This window comes from Strongylocentrotus purpuratus, unplaced genomic scaffold (assembly GCF_000002235.5).
Source record: "Strongylocentrotus purpuratus isolate Spur 01 unplaced genomic scaffold, Spur_5.0 spur5_scaffold_9, whole genome shotgun sequence".
Lineage (NCBI taxonomy): Eukaryota > Metazoa > Echinodermata > Echinoidea > Camarodonta > Strongylocentrotidae > Strongylocentrotus > Strongylocentrotus purpuratus.
In genome coordinates, this window is record NW_022145615.1 from 4452649 (window position 1) to 4473876 (window position 21228).

Sequence of the window (21228 nt, forward strand, 5' to 3'; positions counted from 1 at the left end):
AACACAAAGTTTAAGGTTTTTGAAACAGTAGATATTTTTTAATTCAATCATATATAACTTATCTTCACGTGTACATTATACTCAAGAATCACATAAAAGGCAAAATTTAAAGGTCTATAAATTCCAATCAATTGCCTCCTAAAACAATACGAACATGCGACCATACAAAATCATACAGTAAATTAGTATGGATTATGATTTTCTATCATCTAAACAGATTTTTCTGTGTGTGGAAGAGCGTGTGGTTGCGTGTGTGTGGGCGGCTGTGGCGTGCGTGTTCGTGTGCGTGCGCGTGTTCGTGTGTCTGTGTGTGTATGAGATTATTGTGGGGGGGGGTATCTCGCGAAAACCTTGTAACTACACACAAGAAATCAGTACAGCGGCATTGTAACAGTATAATATATAACAAAAATTCTCAAGAACAGTATATATAAACAAATCTAAATTTTGAACGGGTAACGATTAAACATACAAATAATTTACAAATCTGAAAATAATGTTTCGCAAAAGGTCTTGGCTGTGTAACTCATTTACACACTTCATCAAATTCCTCAGCCGCCGTTTTTATATTTATGCTTTTATCTAACTATACGCGGATGGAGACATATAACATTCAGTACTGTCCAAAGTTCTACAGATTACATGTGCAAAAGGAAACGCTATCTGACTTCGGTGCAGGTTCTGCAGCATCTTTCACGAAAGTGTGTTTGAGAGCAGCTTCCTGATTGGACGATCATCAAACACATGGTGGTGCTGAGTGTATTTCTGCAAACTGTTAACAGAAAATAAAAAAGTATATATAAAAAATTGTAATATTCACAAGACCTTATGCACAAAAACATTTAATTAATAACAAGAGTAATAGATGGTATTTATTATTTCGCTTTTTTATCACTGGAAACAAAGCGTCAAGATATGTCATCCCTGGGTCAGCGTTCGAGTAAAAATATATAAAAATTACTAAGCAGTGACAGTGTGAGTTCAATGAATGCATATGGACCCCGTTGCATAAAACTTGCCATTGATGGTAACTTTGCCATCAATGTCAACTACCATGGTAACGGGACTCCACAGCCAATCAAAATCAAGGTTTCTATGGTAGTTACCATTAATGGCAAAATTACCATCGATGGTAAGTTTTGTGTAACGGGGCAATGGTTTCAGAATAGATATGGCTTCAAACTCTGTGAATTTTTCTAAAGTTGGTGATTATTTAAGTTAGGTGGGAGCCTTTTCCAGAGTTTGGGAGCAGTAGATAAGAAAACTGCAACGTCACCTAGTTTGTTGGTGAGTGGTTGAATGCAGGTCACTGACGATGGTTGACGAGTGCGCCGTCAATGAGAACGCCGTTTCTCCGTCTTCTCTTATTTTGATTACAATTTGGTTATCAATGATTAGGGTAGTTGTAGTGGTAGTGGAGGTTATTTTACCTGACTGCTAAGAAAGCATAAATGCTTGTTAGTAAGCAACTAGAGCAGTTAATATATGATTGTAACAGTCATATGCATTGTTAATAATACCTCGAGGACAAATGCCCAAGTTACAAGACTGCAATGAAACGGGTTGATTTTCTTGGGAGCATCCTGGTGTCCTCTGGCCGGTGATTCTATCAACACACTCCACTATTCGTTGTTGGATACCATCGCCACAAGTTACAGAGCACTGTGAAAGAAATTGAGATGATAATGACATGATGCGTGGGCATCAGAGGAATGTAGAAGTGGGAAACATACCCCCCCCCCCCCCCATTTAGCTATCACATTGTTTGTTAACCTACAGCTTGGTGAAACGCTTGACATAGGACCAACAAAGTTGTGAAAAGGTGAGGAATGGGCCACTCATTCCACCCTTCCGAAATAAAATTTACAATTTATGTAGTACATTCAATGTTAGATGTTTATTCAATGTTAGATATATCGACATATATTGTCGACATTTAAGGTATCATTTCACATCATATTAGTTTCTCTTTCCTATACAAATATTATCCACCTTGTACTAAAAAAAAAGGGCTTAAATACAAGTTTCATGCTCTGCGGCATTACCATCACTTGTCGAGCTCTGACACCGTGTCTATGTTCATGAAAGCCCCTGTCAAAATGCTTAGAATTACAAATAAAGAAAGCTATTAAGGTCGGAACCTACCGGCTGCCACGGTTGTTTTGACCACCCAAACGAAGGCTCTTGAGACTGATGTTGCAGACGAGTAGCAGTATCTGAAGCCGGTGGATGCTTGTCGTTCAGGGCAGATGGGAATAAGATAAAATTTACATACGGAGAATCCGGCACAACAGGAAGTTGGTTTATTGTAGAATCCTTGCGCTCTTTTTCTATGACATCAATGTCATGGGTAGTAATGTTCAATTCGTAGTTAGGTTTATGAGGCGCTTCTTCAGATGGCACAGGCGGGTGCAGTTTTGTGCTATTAGCCGCCGATTCGTGTTTCTGGATGGCAATCTTCTTCTCCCACTCGCCGAAATTCGCTGGGTAGTCACTGCTAGCGGACACGCTCGCTGATGAGTGTTCTAGTGAAGATTCGTCCGCGTAGGAGCGGCTTTCAGGAGCCTCCGGCATAGCGTTGTAGAAGTCTTGTCTCCTAGGGCATTGATCTAAGAAGCATGGTCTCCTGTCGCTGGGCTTTCCTGCAACATCGCAAGGTTTGATGACGTTCGTGCAGATAACAGACCTGGTATGCCACCCACCGCCACACGAAACGGAACACTTTAAGGGAAATATATAGGAATAAATCATTCTCATGTATGGTATGGTATTTATATTATGAACATTTAGTAGGGGTATAGTGGTAGATCACAAAACCTTTTAGAAAAATATCGAATCTACTCCATAACCTTATATAATAACAGTTTATTCGAGCAATTTGCAGTAAAATCCTTCGTTTCCAAATGTATTTCCTGTGTTTATCCTCCCTGTTTATGTCATTATGCCTATATTCAAGAGCAATAGTCAAAAGCTGTCGACATGTTGACTACTCACGTTAGATCAAATTGAATTAACAGTATTATTCCTCCAATACCATATCGCACAGTTCTGTATGACGAACATCTGCACGCGCTTACCTGCGACCATTCTCCTGTCTGCCAGTTGTCATTGGATTCACAGTGCAGGTCAACCGCACATGTGGTCTCAGTGACGGGTTTCTCTTGGTCCTGACTAAGGCAGTCGACGTCATCGAGGACAGTCTGTTCGCCGTTGGTGGAACCACGTATGCAGAAGACGCATCGCTGTCTGTGCCCCTCCTCTCCACAGCTTCCTGTGCAGTGTTGCCAAGGCCCTTCCCACCATCTGTAGCAACACGAATTGGTCAAGAACTATTCTGTGCGAACCTGACATGTCTTTTTATAACTTCAGTGCAATTTTGAAATTTATGTATGTTACACAAATCATCAGAGGCTTTTTGAGTACTAACAAAAGGAATCAAGTGATAAGTTTAATAACTTGATCTTCCAAAACAAAACTTTGTCCAGGAAGACAAGGCATACAATTTTTATCATCCATAGTGTTTGGAGATTATTAAAAATGTCATCCGCAGATAAAATATGGTGGGAACAAGAAATATTACTGACTGCAACATTGTATAGGCCGAAGGGCCTCACATGGACGTAGCCTCGCCTTCACGCTAAATGGAATGCAGATTTTATTCAATGGCTGGAGAAAATGAAAGATTTTGCTGAATGATCCTACTGGGTGAAAAACAAACTCACGTGGCAGGGCACTGTTGTTCATTGCAAGTCTGCTGCATGTCGTCTGGTTTTATGCCTTCACAGTATCGGTCATCAACCAGTCCGGCTATCAACTCTTTGCAGATCACACTCGAACGCTGATAACCTGATATCGCAATAAAAAATACAAAAATTCATTCAAAATTTTAAAAAAACATGCAACAATAATGCATAATTGTTTTTCAATAAATTAAAGAGTTAGGTTTGGACCATAGTACGACGTGAATCAATGTATTTAAAACCAAGTTAGTCTAATGATCGGGTTTTTGGTTTGCCTATACAATAACCAGATAACCAGATTTCGACCCTTAGTCGCTACTGCTTTAATGGTGACATCAATGGTTAGTCCAAAATGTGAATAACCGGGGCCCTGTTTTCTTGAAACTTAGAAACGAGAACAATAAACATTGTAAGTTACTGAAATCATTGTATTTGATTGGCTGAGAGCAAATTCGTCATTGAGGTTTAACATTTGTTACATATAAGAAGTTTTATGAAACAGGGTCCAAGTCTGTACGAACCACAGGACATATATATATATGATAAAAACCCTTTATGGAAGAATGCCATCGAGAAGACGAAATGAAGACGAAATAAATTTCTCATCAGATCAAATTATGAGGATAATGAAGAAGAGATAGCAATGCCAGAACGTCGTGAAATCAACCAGTACTAAGGACCAAAACGCGTGATACCAGTCTTAAATTAATAACTTTGACTTCCTAAGATGTTCCTCGAGACCAACTGAAAAACTGATCATGTTCCCTTGCCTCCTCTTTAGAGAAGCTCCAGTCAAGGACTTGATGAATACTTTTTGGCTGTCCTTTTCCAACAAAATAATCAACTGCATTGGCAAGATTCTTTTCATTTTTTCGTCTCAAGAAATAACGAGAATTCTGATAATCTCTCCTCGTTTCGTTGTTTTTGAATCTGCCTAATTTGCCGGTTCGTTAGCACTATAAAGCTTTCACAGAACATAGCTACAAGGGATAAGGACAACTAACCAATGCCACAGGATGCAGAACACGGGGACCAATCGGTAAAGACCCAGGAGAAGAACTGCGGCATGACAGCAGTCTGGTTTCCTTCTCTCGGCATGGTATACTTGTATGTTATGCCAGGGTTCTGAGCTCGTTGAAATATGAGCTGAAAAAGGAGAGAGGGAAAATATTATCACATATTTTCTGATACGACGTACATGATGTGTTTAACAATTTAATGGGACAATGGGTATATATTATTGAAATCAATACCTGACAAAAAATATGTTATTGTTTTAAAACTCAATGACAAAGCAAACTATAAAACAGTTGATCAGCACATCTACCCCAATAAATCATACAAGTATAAAAAAAAATTTTGATACTCCAAAACCAGTTTAACCGACAGAGATATTTCTTTTCAACCTGTCAGGCGGGTACATATATTACTGATGGGGTATGTCAAATCCATGGTATATTTGCCTATTCAAAAATGGTTCTAGAAACCTTTTCTTTTCTTTTTTGTCTCGTAAATGCACATTTCAAAACTACTTAACAAATTTCAAAAAGTGAGTTTGTTTGTTTTGTTTAGTATTGCTATTATCGTTGCTTGTTAATAATCTATGTCATTTTTTGTTGATATAATATATCAGAAAATCCCTTCCGATTATTATGATTATTATGAAACACAATCCCATGAAAGATATTCCAGTAAAGCCCCTATTTACATAGATGTGCAGTGGTTCGCTGATGGGACCTAGTATCTCCACTCGTTCTTTGTTGTCTATCCTCTCGTAGCTGATAATGGTCCCTGCGGCCTGATACTCCCCGCTCCAATCAATATACCAATCCATGTTTAGCAGGTCATGTCCTGATGCATTGCTAATGGCCAGGTAGTTTTGGGAAGAGACCAATTCATCCAACACGATGTTCCTAGCACCGGCAGGGATGACGGTGATTTCCACATAACCTACAATAATATAAACTACAATTATAATTGGGGTCTTATTTACCCAGGGTAGCAACATCATTATTAATACTGCTCTTCATGTGGAACCCTGCAATTCCTATTACCCCAGCATTGCCAGGTACCTGTTTACACCTGGGTGGAGAGTGGCAAAAGTGGATAAATGTCTTGCCAATTTACGTTGGTGCCGGTATGTGATTCGAACCCTTAACCCTTGCATTGAGGGTTAATATAATTTTTTGGGTGGTTTTTTTTTTTTTTTTTTTTTTTTTTTTTTTTTTGTGATGAAATTATTGCTTGGATAAAATGAGTTAAAGTCTTCTCCTAATAAAATGGCTGTTCTCAATTCTCAAGCATTTTTTTTTTGTACAATAAGGTCCCACTCACCAAAACCCGATGGTAACTACATTCGAGAAAAAAAATTCAATCAAGGGGCAAATTCAATTCCCTATTGTATATTTCATAGAAATCATGTTCAAATTACATATTACGTCTTTGCAATGTAGTCAACGTACAAGGTCAGTGAAACTGTCTAAGGTTTATTTTTCATAAGAAGTTGCAATCGCGTTGTTCAAATAAAATGTAGGTAATCATACATTGTATGCAATATAACAAAAATGAGACATAGATGTATGAATCGTTCCATTTGAATAATTTGGTTAGATAAAGCGAATCGTACAAACCTCGTCCATACTTCGTGTTGAAACTATCCTGAATTGTAAGGCAGGATGACCCATCCCCGCGGCATACACCGCATCGGTCCTCCACCGCCCCTGAGCTGACAACATTATCACAACCAACCATCTGGGGGGGAAAGCGTATTTTTAAAAGGTACCAATCACTAAAAAATATATTTGTTCTTCAGTATGATTGGGGTACCATATGGCTATGCTATATTCAAAATATGAGCTTCATATAATACTTAAATACAGAGATACTGCAAGTTTAAATATATTCTCCATTAACATAAAATGAAATTATTGTAAAAGTAGTTTTCATTTATTAGGACGGGGACAAGTACCTTTGATGCACCCCCCCCCCCTTCTATATCTTCTGTTCGATGTATTCCATTTATTATTCATAATTCCGAAAATAAACAAGGGTTCATTATTCCGAAGGTTCATTCTTCCGAATATTAGATTTGGTTCATAATTTCGAAGGTAAGTATTTCCGAAAAACGATACAGGGTTTCGGTATTATGAACCCTATCTCGTTTGTTTGTGTTTTGGGGGGATATAAACCTTCGAATTAATGAACTTTCGGAACTATGAACCTTCGAAAAAAGGAACCCATACCTGACATATACCGTCAATGCAGATATCACGTGAGAAGCGAGTACATGGAGTTCCATTGGTCACGTGAACTGACTTCTTCTTTATCAATGCTTGATCACGACGTCTGCAAAACAATTCACAAGGTTTATCTACAAAAAAAATAGAACGAGAGAAATTGATTGTTTATCATATACATTAGCCTATAAGAGTGAAAAGACAAAGATATATACAGAAAGACACACTGTCAGAATAGGAAGAAAAGAGCGAAAGTAAAATTACATATTTTCATACATTCCGTGTAGAAGATACTTCTACTACATTTTAAGGAGGAATTCTCCACACTTTTTTCATGATTCAAGCCACTCGGTCACATCACCCCCCCCCCCCCCTTAAAAAAATCAATATCTATAATTCCCAAGAAAAGTCCCCATGTTATTACACCTTTGTCTAACAATGGAAATGTAGATTAACCCTGGCCAAGGGACATTGTGCTGATGTTCAGGGGCCATTATGAGTGAAAGGAATTTGAGGTGAAATTTTTGCCATGAGCCACTCAGTTTTATAGCCAGTTGACTTGTGGTATTAGACACAGTTAGTAGGCCCCAAGCTTCTTTGAAGGAAGAGTGAATGGGCTGGTCGCATCAAAATTTCCCAACCGAATTTTAGTCTCAAACCATCCCTGGGGGGGGGGGGTAGGATTCGAATCATCAACTTTGAAGTGAATGAACCACTACGCCACGCACCTTCGACATCGACTGGAATCCATGCGAGTTGAGTACCATTCGATTGGATTGTATCATAGGTACTGCACTGCATGGCACGAACACTCACAGATTCATGAACGCAATCCTAGAAAAAATAAAAGCAACAATGACTTATATTTCACGGAATCAAAGCCACATACATGTTTTACTTTGAAAGTCGAGATAAGGATGAAACAATTTGGTGTGTATTATATTTGTAATAATTATATAAAGAGGCAAGCGACAACTGGTGAAGGCACCGTTGTACCCGTACCGGCAAATCCATGATTTCGAAGAGTGTTTTTTATTTGTAAGTGACATTGAATACACAAAACATATGTATAATTACAACAAGAAATAGAAAACGAACATTAGCAACCAGGGGTCCTATTAATTGTTAATCCCCCTATACGAAATGTTCATGTCACAACTATGAGACATCTAAGAGGTGCTCCATCCCATTGGTTCTACCACTGATACATATCTAAACATTGCAACTATAACATAAATATTTTCCATCTGTATCATAATAGTGTAAGTCCAAGCTATAGTGTGTCCCGTACGTCACAGACCAGATGATATAAGATGTTAGAACATATGATCATTGTCGTAATAGCAATACTAGAGCTTTAATCAGACCAGATACATTTGAAGTCAGTATAATTATGTTCAGAACTTTATAGCACTTGGTGACGTACAGGGCAACAAATGATCAAAACCTTGTACTTGCCCTTCTCTGCACCGATTGATTACATTACTGCCTGAATGAATGAACGTCTTATCTAGGACCAAGGTACGTAAATCGATGTTTCTGAACCCTATATTTTGTCATGCTTCCATCTATAGTTGTTTTTCAAAATTAGTCGATTTAAGTTAATAGTATACGTACCTGAAGCTTACACATGGTATACTTCTTTCTCTCACCAACACAGTATCTTCCTCCATGAGATGGACTACAGGAGCAATGGTAAAACAACAAAAATAATTTCTCTGAGTTGGTATTCGTAAAACTTTACCCGGAATGATTCGTCTGGGGACTCGCTGGCTGTCGCCGCAGTTGTGTTTAATAGTGAAGGAACACCGATCCGCAGGAATATGACATGGTCATTATCCCCTAGGCGCCCTGGATAAAGATTTCGTTCAAAACGCCCATTGGAGCTGTATTTTAGTATGCCGATCAGTTTCTCTACAGCACGAACATTACTGCACGAAGTATAGTAAGCCCATGTTACGATCTAAGCTACGACCACTGATCAGATTACGACCGTAACCCAGCGATATCTAAAATTGTGTAGCTGCATTATAATCTTCAGCAGGTTGCACATAGAAAGTTTGTACATCAATCATTGGAGCTCTGTCAAGTGCACATGAATTTTGACCACCTCTACTCCATCGTGATATTTCTTTCGAAGCTATAAACCGTAATACATGTACTTCAACATCTTATAAGATAATGGAGATGGCAATCCGAAAAGTCAGAAAAGAATACCTTGGGTTGTTACAGTGTCTCTCTTTAGACTTGACGGCCCGTCCACACGTCAGGGAACACTCAGAGTACTCGCTCCATGGACCCCATCCGCCATCGATGACCACGGGATGTTCATCGATGTCGATACACTCTCCAGATATACACCACTGAACACAATCAAAGAAGAGATATCTTTAACAACAATCATACATAATGTCATTGGCCCTGACAGGATCTAGGCCATTGCATTAATGACTTTGAAGAAAGCAATTCAGTCATATTCTTTTTATATAAATATTCGTTTATGTCTATATTTGTGAATGGAATGTTTTTAGGCCGTGAATAAAACAAGCCAGACCAAGCATTTGTAACTATGACGGCAGGTCGAGGTAGGGATTTCAGGATCAAATCGGTCGAGACTGTTTGTGAATGTGACATGTACTCGAGTGTTCAATAACGGATTTTTAAAATCATATTGTTCTTACACTCTTTATCAATTTTGGGGGACGACCCTATATCTACTGACCTCACCTTTGTTTTATAAATTTGCATTAGTTATTGCACGATCTAACATAGCATTATGGATCCAAAGTATATTACAATTGATGAAGCATTCATGCGGGAACGGACTGGAACTGAAATTCGGTTGGAGAATTCTGTTGTAACCTGGCCAACTCAACCTATAACCGGCCCTCAGAACACTTATCAACGGGGCCTCAAGCCGTAATATCTGACAGCCCGTGGAGAAACTGTTCTAAGCTCCCCATGGCCTAGACATTTCTGGAGGCCCCTATTAAATGTCTAGCTAGGGGTTCTAGGGCACCTACCCCTGGACATCCATCCTCCCGGATAACCACCCCCAGTCAACTATCCCCTAGGACAACCACCCTCTAGGATGAATACCCTCTGGACAACTCCCCCTACGACAACTACCCCTTACGACAACCTTCCTTTGTGACTTCGGGCCTTATTGTGTGAGATTACACCACTAGATGTTTGAAGGTGACCCTTTATTTTTTTTAACGGTACTAACCTTGTCTTTCCCACACCGAGAGCCCTGTGCAGCTGCTGTCATGCGTGATCTCCTCATGACTCCTACGCTACACCACAGGGTAGTACAGAGATCAGACTGGACTCAGCGGAGTGGAGTGATGGAGTATAAGCAATTAGAGTTTATAGAAAGAGATGAAAATGAAAGTTGGAAAATAAAGAGGGAAAGTTAAAAGATAGATACAGATAGACAAAGAAAGGAATGAAGTGAGGAGAGAATTAGTGAAGAAGGAAAAGAAAGATTTCAAATAAAAGGAGAGACATGATTTAAAGTAGAAATAAACGCTTGAGATTGTTGGGGTATTAAATCAATGGAAAATGCTGTAGTCATGCTCATGAACTCAATTTTAAACATTATCCAATACATTGGAATTTCTCGCTAAAATACTTGACAAAAAGCTAAAGATTTATTTTTTATAATCCCTGCCTAATTTTTTCAAATATTCCAAAACTGATCGACTTCTTGATTATTTGTCTGCCTCGCTCCTTTTATTTATCCATCACAGAGTGGTAGTTGAAATTTGTCCTTGTCTTTGTGATATTAAGTGTAAGATAATCGCAAAGATTCTTACTTCAAACATGGGACTGGCAGTTGCATTCGGTCCGTACTGTAGACGACATTGGTGGTCTGCCGAGTACATGACACCCGGTAGAACCTTCGGATATTTGTAAGGTGTTGATGAAGGCATATCCTCCAGGCAGCTACCCCGTCCACTACTGCAGAAATCATAATTATACGTGCAAATAATATTGAATTTTCACGACATGATTCAGAACAAATTCCAATCACTAATTAACAAAATCATCTTTTTGTAAGAAATGTGAGTAATTTGGTATTCTAAATGCCATAGCTTTGTTTTAAATATTGGGAATTTTTAGGTAAAGCAATCTCTAACTCGTATATTCATTCTTTTACAGATAAAAACGTTCTTCTGCCAAGCCGTTCATAAGTCCGACTTTCCTTCAATCCCACCGCTGTCGCCGATGTACTCTAAATATAAAGTGAGCTACTCCTTGCTGCCGGTAGATCATGGGTAAGACCACTATAGATGTATGCGGATATTACATATGTACCTGATAGGCCTTATATTTCCATCGCTCCAACCATAATTCTATTTACTCTACTGTACTCTCTGGTACAGGTAAACAATAAAGTGTATGTAAGACCACTAAAAGGACCTGGAAGACATTAAGAATGGACCTATCCATATATGATCTGATTCAATTTGAATCAATCTTAAGTCCGAATGGCCACAATCCCACTGTTGCCAACATTATTTGTTCTTACTGAAATGTACGCACTGGTACAGTAAACCATGTAATTGGTGTTGGACCTCTGGGAACCCGAGAAGACGTCACAATTACGGACCGCTGTCCACAATTGATTTGATGTCTAAATATAAAAACCAAAATGGCCTCATGATCCTACCGCTGCCGCCATATGTGTACTTACTCTAGGAAACGAGTGATGTATTCTCTGCTGCAGGAGGACCATGCTGTGGGTGTAAGACCACTAGGAACCCGTGAAGACATCACATATGGGCCACTCGGATCATCGTCAAACGAGCATGGGTTATCAATTCCGTCGTGCTGCATGCCAAAGCTATATGAGGGCAAACCATAACACGTTGTTGGGAAGTTTTTATTTTATTTTACCGTAACGACAAAATACTGATTACATAATCATCACAGTCGATAGCGTATACTTTTGTTAGAACCGTGATCTTAATCATTGAGGCATCTCCCTCAAAAACTAATTACCTGCAGACTGAAATTATGCAAAATATTAAGTTGAAATCAAGAATAGTTAACATGCCTACGTTTTTAATATTTGATGATATTGCGATTTCGTACAGTGTAAGATGGTATTAACTTGAGGTGTATTTATGGAGTGCAGAGGCGGGGGAAGTGCCCAGGGTGGTACTTGAAAGGCGCACAAAATAGATAAAGAGAGACAGAGAAAGGGAAAGAAAACCATTAAATTTTAGGGTCTTTAAAGAATATATGCACCCCAGTCAGTGCCGAAATGCGTTATAATACTTTGTTAAAGTCTCATTTGCCAACAAATCTGAAGTTTGGTCACATTACTCTCTTGCATGTGTTTCTTTTGGATCTTGTTATTTCGTGCTCCATTTTGGAATTTTAACGGTTTCAAATTTCAAAACAAAAATAACATAGCTTTGCTTCCCGACTGTTTCATATTTTGAATTGATAAATTTGAGCAGGGGGTCCAAATGTATTGTTTGCCCCGGAAGTAATTCGGCTAGATATGAAACTGATTTACGCTTATTCTTACTTGTGTCCCATCTCGTGCGCCACGGTGAACCCAACAGCAAGGCCGTTGTCTTCGTTGATGCTACAGCTTCGCTTCCTATTGCACATGCCAGATACGTGGGCCAACCCTAACGTGAAGCAGATATCAGAACCACGGCACAGGTCCTTCCTTCAAAAAAAAATCAATGATTATAAATGTATCATCATTGAGAAAGATGCTTAGAATTTCATGGATAGAAAGAGTATCTAATGGTATTTGCCATGGCAGGAACAAGACGAAAGCTTCTGAATAATATAAGAGGTCGACAGCTGAGCTTATTGGGTCATGTTATTCGAAAGAATGGTTCGGAAAATCTTGCACTGACTGGAAGAATAAAGGGGAGGAGGAGTAGGGGTAGAAGGAGGATTCTCAGGAGGAGTAGCTTAAAGAGTGGGATTTCTGAAAGTGGAATATGAGACAGAGAGTTATGGCATTCCATGGTCGACAACGTCTCAGGACATGGCACGCAAAGAAGAAGAACCTTATATCTAAATTTCATTTAAATAAAATCATTATTCGAAAATGAATAAAACTTTGAAGCTGTGTGTAGTCTCTAGTTAGGCCTACTTGAGACTATTCGGACAACAGTTGAATTTTGTTATGTTTGAATCACGATCAGAAGAGGGTAAATAGAAAGAAAGAGAAACGGTGAATGCAGGGGGAAAAAGAATGAGGCAGGAAAGTGTTAAGTGTCAGAAACATAAAGAGAATCAAAAAATGTATATATTATAGAGGGAGTGAAAGAGAGCCTGAATGGTAGTTAGCTCACCTGGTAAGAAGTATTGCGTTGTCATGGTGATTGTGTTGCTCATCCCCTTCCGGGTTCAATGTGTCTTGCCATGCACAGAAGCTATTCAATGTGTCGTCTGCGTTGTTAGAGATCTCTAGGTCGTCCTATAATAAAAAAAAAAGTGTATATGATATTAATGTCTAAACTCAGAACTGACTGCTGAGTAGAAGTTGAAATAGACATTTACAATAAACATGATAAATATAATACATGAAATACAAACAAATTAAACTTAACACAGCAAATGATAAATAGTTCCTCATGTACACATAGGAACATCCCTTCACTGCTATTATGTAAAAATGAGTAAAACAGGTGAATATGCATGTGACACCTGTTCTACACATTTTTACATAATAGCAGTGAAGGGATGTTCCTTTATCTACCTGAGGAACTGTATATTTTGTCCGCTTTCTTTGTCCGTCATATTCATAGTGAAGGATACGAAGAAGGATGTGAATGCATTGAGTGGTAATATTGCAAACCAAACTTGCTATCAAATTGGAATGGAACCCCCCCCCCCCCTCTCTCTCTCTCTCTCTCTCTCTCTCTCTCTTAAAAAGAATAAATTCCAGCCATGATTCACCTGTTGGTCTTCTAAGAGGATCAGGCGCACGAGGGCGATGTTCACCAAGTTCCCAATGCTCGGATCACGATAAAACTTAGCCACCTGGGTACGCAACAAAACAAAACAAAAACATTTAGCGATTGATTTTTATTTCACATATTTTTCTTAAGTTAGACTTAATATCAGTACAAGATGAAAAGAAGGCAGGACGATTTATGATAATGTATATACCATCGCCCATCGGCCTATCTTTTTATCTTATTTTGTTTTAAATACAAAAGAGGAATGCGCATCGGATTTTGTTTTACATGTATCTTTCAAGGTATTTTCACCCCCCCCCCCCCCTTTAATGTTTGCTCGGATCTTACATATTGTTTATGTCATCACTTCCATGCCTAATTCACAAACTTGAACGATGAACAGCCGTATTATCTCTGGAAGAATTATTTTGTCGCGATACTGTTTATTTACAAATTGTTACCAATTTATGCTTCAATAGATAGCAATGTAAACAAAACTCATTGAATCAAATTGAGTGATAGGTACCAGATTCATGATGGTGAGCACATAGGTCTCGATGTCCTCGTCCTTGTGGTATTCAATCATGGACTGGTCGACGACCACTAAGGTTTCCACAGTTCGCTCCATGCTAACTGACTTTCGTACCCGACGTCCAGCTCTCTTCGAAGCAGGGTCGTCATGGTGCCATGTACCTGTAGAATAAAATAGAGATATATGTCATTTGACGGGCATATTGGATGCGGTTAAATTGAATTGAAAATTGAATTTATTCACCACCATTGAAAACATAAAAAAAAAAAATAATAAATGTACAATGACAATGTCAATATAACATAAATATAAACATGACATGAATTAAAATACATGTTTTCTGCAGCGATATACATTATAAAAAATTATTTAAATAGTTATACAAAAATTTAGTGTCAAGAGTAAAACAATAAATGACTATTTACAATGTGTTTGTGATCGATGGTAAAGTAGAGTAAAATAGCACATATGCTAGTCGAGCCTGACTCTCGTTATCTAAAGCCTAAAATAAAGTTAAAGAAAAATACACGATGGGTTTCCGAAGTTCGAGGCGTTTAACCATTATAACTTGCCACGTACATTATACACTCGCGTAACGTGAATTGTCACGAAATTGCAGCTTCGCAATCGTAATTCCTGAGTCACACCAATTTCAAAGTCCTTATTTATCTTTTAGTTTGGGATCCAATCTTCTTCTTCAGCTTCTTCTTCTCCTCTTCTTCTTCTTTTTTTCTTCTTTTTCTTATTCTCCTTTTCTTCTTATACTTTGGGATCGAATCTTCTTCTTCAGCTTCTACTTCTCCTCCTCTTCTTCTTCTTCTTCTTCTTCTTCTTCTTCTTCTTCTTCTTCTTCTTCTTCTTCTTCTTCTTCTTCTTCTTCTCCTCCTCCTACTCCCTCTTCTTCTCCTCCTCCTTATTTTCCCTCTCTTCTCCTCCTTCCTCTGCCTCGTCCTTCTACTCCTCTGTTAGGTATAGGAGATCAACAGCAGCAAAATGCCTCGGGTTATTTTTTTTTCTTTCTAAGTTCATGACTGAATTACAGTCACTCATAAATGAACCTATTTAGCCTTCTGATTTTTGAAGTCCAAGTAATTTAGCAAGACAAAAAAAAAATCATTTTAAACTAGTGCAGCAGTGTATTCACAGGTCCAAATATTTTTGGTCTAAAGAGTGGCATTGTACATGCATATTCGAAAAGTATTCTACCCGGGGTCTCTGACTACTAGACTAGTGCATCAAAACATTCGTGACCTTAGGAGGACAAGGACGGCATGTCATAATTGACAGGTGTAAGGGGTCATACAAGGTCACACGCGACAAGCAGGTCGCTAATAGATGACCTTCTCATTACGTAATCGTGGAATGTCCACACGCCGCCCTAATGAGGTCAAACCAAGGGAAATGTGTGATCCAAAGACGTAGAGACGCTTTCGCCAAAGAGATACCAGCTATCCTCCTTGCTTTCGTGAAGGTGGGCATACATCGCCCAAATATCGCCAAGTTTAACCAGGGAGGTGAGACTTTAAAGTCTCACCTCCCTGGTTTAACTATTGTGATATTAAAGTTTGGTTTGTCATAACTATTCAGTTGCGTTAGTTTATATCTTGTTATAATCCACATGCATCGAAAATGTGCATTTTCATATGATGTCTTAGTTGTTTACAAATGCTTTTATTGGCATCTTGATATTATCGATATGTTATAAGAAGATGTATATATGTAATTTTCCCATAATTCGTAAAGTGTCGATAGAGATAAAATATCCCATTTTAAGTTTCATCTGTTTAAAAGGTATAATGTCGATTGATGTGTAATGGTCAATATACAATCATAAGTTGTGTCTAGAAATGAATGGTTGATCTTTATATGATAAACTTTTTGAACCATCGAAATTGTAATGTATCAAATTGACTCAATATGGTGCCTAAAATTGAACTTTTTGGCACCATCCTGACACCATCCATTCAATGAAGTAAATCCAATCATCAATATTACCGAGGTGCTAAATGGGTATCCATTGGGATACGATGGTCGATTGATTAAATTAGTATTTTCGCCGCGGCACTAAAAAGGAATGCTTCCCAGGGAGTGGAGAATGCGCGGAATAGAATTTGGTGTCCAGGGTAATAATAATAATACTGTAAGCCCATTGGTCGGTTGTAACAGAGTGCTTCATAAGAAACAGTGATTATTATTACTAATGTAATCATTGGTCTTATTATAATCATTGTTACTATCATTATCTGTGTCCTTATCATTAGTATCATTATTATTATCATTATTATTTTTCAACTTACCGGTGTCTGAACAGAAGGCGTCATTAGGAGACGAATTCGTCCTTCCTCGATTCAATAAAGGTTTGTAGATGATATGCGAACCGTCAGTATTCTCCTTATCGTATGTCGATGCATTGGAGGGCTCGATAAAGAAATCCTCCTCTTCTCCTAGTGAAATGAGCCCCCTCTGTCAATGTACATGAGACAAAATATAATATATATATATAAGTCAAAAATATAATTTGGACAAACCAACACGATGGCCGCAGATCATTAATAGTAATTATAATCATTGTTTTAAACAAGGAATTATAATCATGTTGAACGTAATCATAGAATGATGACGTGAAAGACAGCAAGATTCGCAGTGATAGTTTTGGCGAGGAGAGTAATTTCACATTATTCGATATTTTGGGGGCACATCGCAAATTATATAATTCCTCTACATTTTTCGGTAACATGAAAATCTTCTTTCCACCCCTACCTTGATCAAAGTCATTAGTGGCTTCCTATGAATGCCTGAGATATTCGATAGGTAAATTAAAAAAACTGGAATGGACTGTTAAGAACAATGAATACAGCCCAATATTTCTACTAAAGATAGTAGTATGACGATATGAAAAAAGGCTCACCAATCCACGACACACGTTGACAGCAACCTGGGAATTTGCGTGGCCACGAACCACTCCATGATAAGAGCACTGACGATGACGTTCATACGCTGGTTGAAAACGTGATCGAGACACATTCGACGACGATCGTCTCTCCAGGACGAAGCCAGGCGAGATCAGACCTTCGTTCAACGTCAGGATCAAATGGAAATCCTTCTCCTTCGTGGCAACCATGTACTGCAGGTTTTTGTGATGCTGCGACATCGAGGGAGAAGTGGACCGACGATGACGACTGTCGAAATCATCCTGGATTACACGCGGGTGCACGATCTCAAAAGAGGACGAACGTTTGTCTAAAACCAATGGATTTATGTTTGAATATATTAAATAGGTCATAAAGATAAAGTTATGACAGACACATGCACACGGTCTAATGTGAGTGTAATAAGAAAAACCGGGAAAAGAGCGAGAGAAGAAAATAGGGATGGGGAGAGGGCTATAAGAGAGAGAGAGGGGGAGAGAGACAGAGAGAGAGAGACCGAGAGAAAGACAGACAGAGACAGAGGCAGAGAGACGGAGACAGAGAGACAGAGAGAAGTGGAAAGAATTTTAAAAAGGGAGAGAGAAAACACAAGAGTGATAAAGGGAATGAGAGAGGGGAGGGGATAGAGAGATGGAGAGATGGAGAGAAAGAGAGGGGAGAGAGAGAGGGGGTTAGAGATAGAGGGTGTGAGAGAGAGAGAGAGAGAGAAAGAGAGAGAGAGAGAGAGAGAAATCATGGGGAAAGAGACTAAAATAGAAAGGTTTATTTTTATAGATTAAATCAGTATAGAATATGTGGTGGTTATGTGGTGGTTATTTTACCTGACTGCTAAGAAAGCATGCATGCTTGTTAGTAAGCAACCAGACGGCCGACGGGTTTAGGTCCTCTCCGATGGACCTGGTAATGAGGATTAATGCCCTACCAAAGGGTTTCGAACCCGGGTCACCAGATTACGAGACCACTGCTCTACCGACTGAGCTATCGCTCATTCATCTATATGAATATGAAAGTTATGGATGCAAATGGATCCAAATCTTACCACAAGGACACGATCTTGTTATTTTGATGTAGTCGAAAAACGACATTTTCAAACGGAAAGAAATACAAGAAAAAGCGGAAACAAATCATCAAGAAACTAGGCAGACGAGAAAGTCACAAAACAAAAAAACTTTAGCAAGTTTATTTTGTATTTGACAAAACACCAGGATTTCTACTCGAAGAACATTAGCAATGGCAATTTGCCAAAATATTCCGTTACGTCACGCAAAAGTTCCTAACAAATAGAGTTTGATACATTCTTCTACTTCTTTTTTTTTTTTTTTTTATTTTTTTTTAATTGAAAGTACAACTCAACAACATAACATATTTACAACAATATCATATTAAAGGAAATGAATGTTTACAGAACACTTTTTCTTTTTTGTGTTTAAAAACTGTTAATCCCATCTGGAAATGTGATATTAAAAAAAAATCAAATGTTTGACAAGTAATATTCCGTACACTGAATCGAACAAATGTAAAAACAATTGGAAAACAACAGAAAACTACAAAAAACCTAAAGTTGAAATTTTGCAGAAGTGGTTTGTTTTTGTGGAATACAACTTTTTTAAACGTTCTTACCGTATTGTTGATATTCAGTCAGAGCGTGAGAAAACTGGACGTAGAACAAAATGAGAAGGAATTTCAGCATCAACATCGCCCGGCATCGGTGAGTAGGAGAGGGTTGTATCTGGGTTGAAGTGTGAGACGATCCCATGCTGAGAAAGAGGTAGGATGATATGGCACCCCGCATCCCGAGAAATATCATCCGATGAGTTCAAGTCTGCCTGTTATTATCTATTACAACACCGTAAATGTGATCTTCGCGAAGTGAAGTAGTCGCAACGAACTCGTCTTGCTTCGGCGGCGGTGCGTCCGTTCGTCCGTGGTCGACTCATCGGGTCACGCGTGTCAACTCGGTTGTTTATTGAAATATGTGACACTTCAGATGACAAGATCCAGAAATCAACAGCTCGACCATGGTCATGATGAAAGAGATGGATTATTCCCACAACCTTCTAAGGATAATCCAACTGTCTCTTCGTCCTCCTCCTCTTCCGTCCGGCTTCTTGAACGTTTGCCAGAGATCGTCCTGTCTCTCCGACGTCGTCATCAACAGGGGTTTCGGAAAATGCCGGAAGCGGAATCACTTAAAGGTTCAGAATGTCATGAGAAAGAGAAACGTGTTGGTCCCAAACCTGCAAACATACTGCATGCCAGGACAGACATGAGTATGATTCAATCAAAAGGGGCTTAGGAAGTCATGATGATAATATAATGCCAACAGTAAGGCCACAAGTGTCATTAGCGTAGCCAGGTTCCCAATGTAAGAGGGCAGCCTTAAATTTGCTGTCAATTTGAATACACGGGGTCTTTACATGCTAACATTTTCCGACAGAAAGTATCAGAGAAGTTGCCACTGCCACTATCTAAGGCATGATGCCTAATTAATAAAATAGCCCAAAGTTATCCATTATTTCGATGATAAACACAATAGTCGACGATTAATATGGAATAATGCATAGCTGTCACATAGTTGGTGGATTTTTAAGAGGGCGCTTTGACCCCCACCCTCTGGCTGGCTACGCCCTGGCAAAAACAAGAGGAGAAATCATTCATCACTCCACTTGACGCGGGGGTGATAAACCACGCATTCTCCGCCCGAAATAAATTGATGCGCATGTTTTCCAAGGGCACACTGACAGTTCCAAAATGAGCGGAGGTCGAAGTGCCTGTCTCTCATGGGGGAGAGAGAGAGAAAACAAGACAAAATAGTTCCATCGACAACCTCTGACTTTTCTGTTATAAACTACCTGGTGTTTACTGGTGACGTTGCTTCGTTGGAATTCGGGAGAAATTTATGAACGTACTACTTGAATCAAGTTCCCAGACGAGTCTTGCCCAGTAACTTTTGAATATGGGTATTGCTTGCAATGGGGTAACTTATTTTGATTTGACTTAATTTCTACAAATCAAATAATATTTTGTCTCCACTCATGTACATTTTGAGTGGTAGTAGTATTTTAGTAGTAGTAGTAGTGATGGTGGTGGAGGTGGTAGTTATTAGTGGTGGTGGTGATGGTTGTTGGTGGTGGTGGTGTTAATAGTGGTAGTGGTAATAGAGGTAGTGATGGTGGTGATGGTAGTAGTGATGGTGGTTTACTTTTGAATCAGTTTTCCAAAAATAAAATTATGTTCTGTCCCTCATTCACCTTTGGAGTGGTAGTAGTAGTACTGGTGGTGATGGTGGTGGTTATGGTGGTGATGGTGATGGTGGTGATGGTGGTGGTGATGATGATGATGGTGGAGGTGGTGGTGGTGGTGATGATGATGGTGATTGTGGTGGTGATGGTGGTGGTGGTGGTTATGGTGGTGATGGTGATGGTGGTGATGGTGGTGGTGGTGGTGGTGGTGATGGTGGTGGTGGTGGTGATGGTGATGATGATGGTGGTGATTGTGGTGGTGATGGTGGTGGTGATGGTGGTGGTGGTGGTGGTGATGGTGGTGGTGATGGTGATGGTGGTGGTGATGGTGATGGTGATGGTGGTGATGGTGGTGGTGATGATGATGATGGTTGGTGGTGGTGGTGCTGATGATGATGGTGATTGTGGTGGTGATGGTGGTGGTGATGGTGGTGGTGGTGGTGGTGGTGATGGTGGTGGTGGTGATGGTGATGGTGGTGGTGGTGGTGGTGGTGATGGTGGTGATGGTGGTGGTATTGGGGTGATGGTGGTGGTGGTGGTGGTGGTGTGATTATGATGGTGGTCGTGGTGATGGTGGAGATGGGGGTAGTCGATGGTGGTTATGGAGAAC

At 39.3% G+C, this 21228-nt stretch overlaps 1 protein-coding gene across 1 annotated transcript; it reads right to left on the reverse strand.

Moving 5' to 3' along the window:
* Positions 1–299: 299 nt before the first annotated feature.
* LOC591991 (A disintegrin and metalloproteinase with thrombospondin motifs 7) lies at positions 300–19539 on the reverse strand. The gene is made up of 22 exons (XM_030977397.1): positions 18997–19539; positions 17355–17686; positions 16744–16909; positions 14441–14607; positions 13913–13996; positions 13306–13430; positions 12519–12665; positions 11676–11825; positions 10795–10939; positions 10206–10301; positions 9194–9339; positions 8594–8657; positions 7705–7810; positions 6983–7110; positions 6371–6491; positions 5449–5690; positions 4745–4886; positions 3723–3846; positions 3078–3303; positions 2146–2721; positions 1521–1662; positions 300–772 (listed from the first exon to the last, which is right to left on the reverse strand). Exons 1-22 carry the CDS (start codon positions 19181–19183, stop codon positions 660–662), a joined length of 3729 nt encoding a protein of 1242 aa, XP_030833257.1. The 5' UTR covers positions 19184–19539; the 3' UTR covers positions 300–659.
* Positions 19540–21228: the final 1689 nt, after the last annotated feature.

What these genes read in the sequence shown, in the direction of transcription:
- LOC591991 (XM_030977397.1), bottom strand. Translation starts at nt 19,183, where the DNA reads ATGATATTTCTCGGGATGCGGGGTGCCATATCATCCTACCTCTTTCTC. An exon ending in GACTGAATATCAACAATACG is followed by an intron (nt 17,687 to 18,996) that starts GTAAGAACGTTT and finishes CATTGGTTTTAG; the next exon opens with ACAAACGTTCGTCCTCTTTT. An exon ending in TGCTCACCATCATGAATCTG is followed by an intron (nt 13,997 to 14,440) that starts GTACCTATCACT and finishes TTGCGTACCCAG; the next exon opens with GTGGCTAAGTTTTATCGTGA.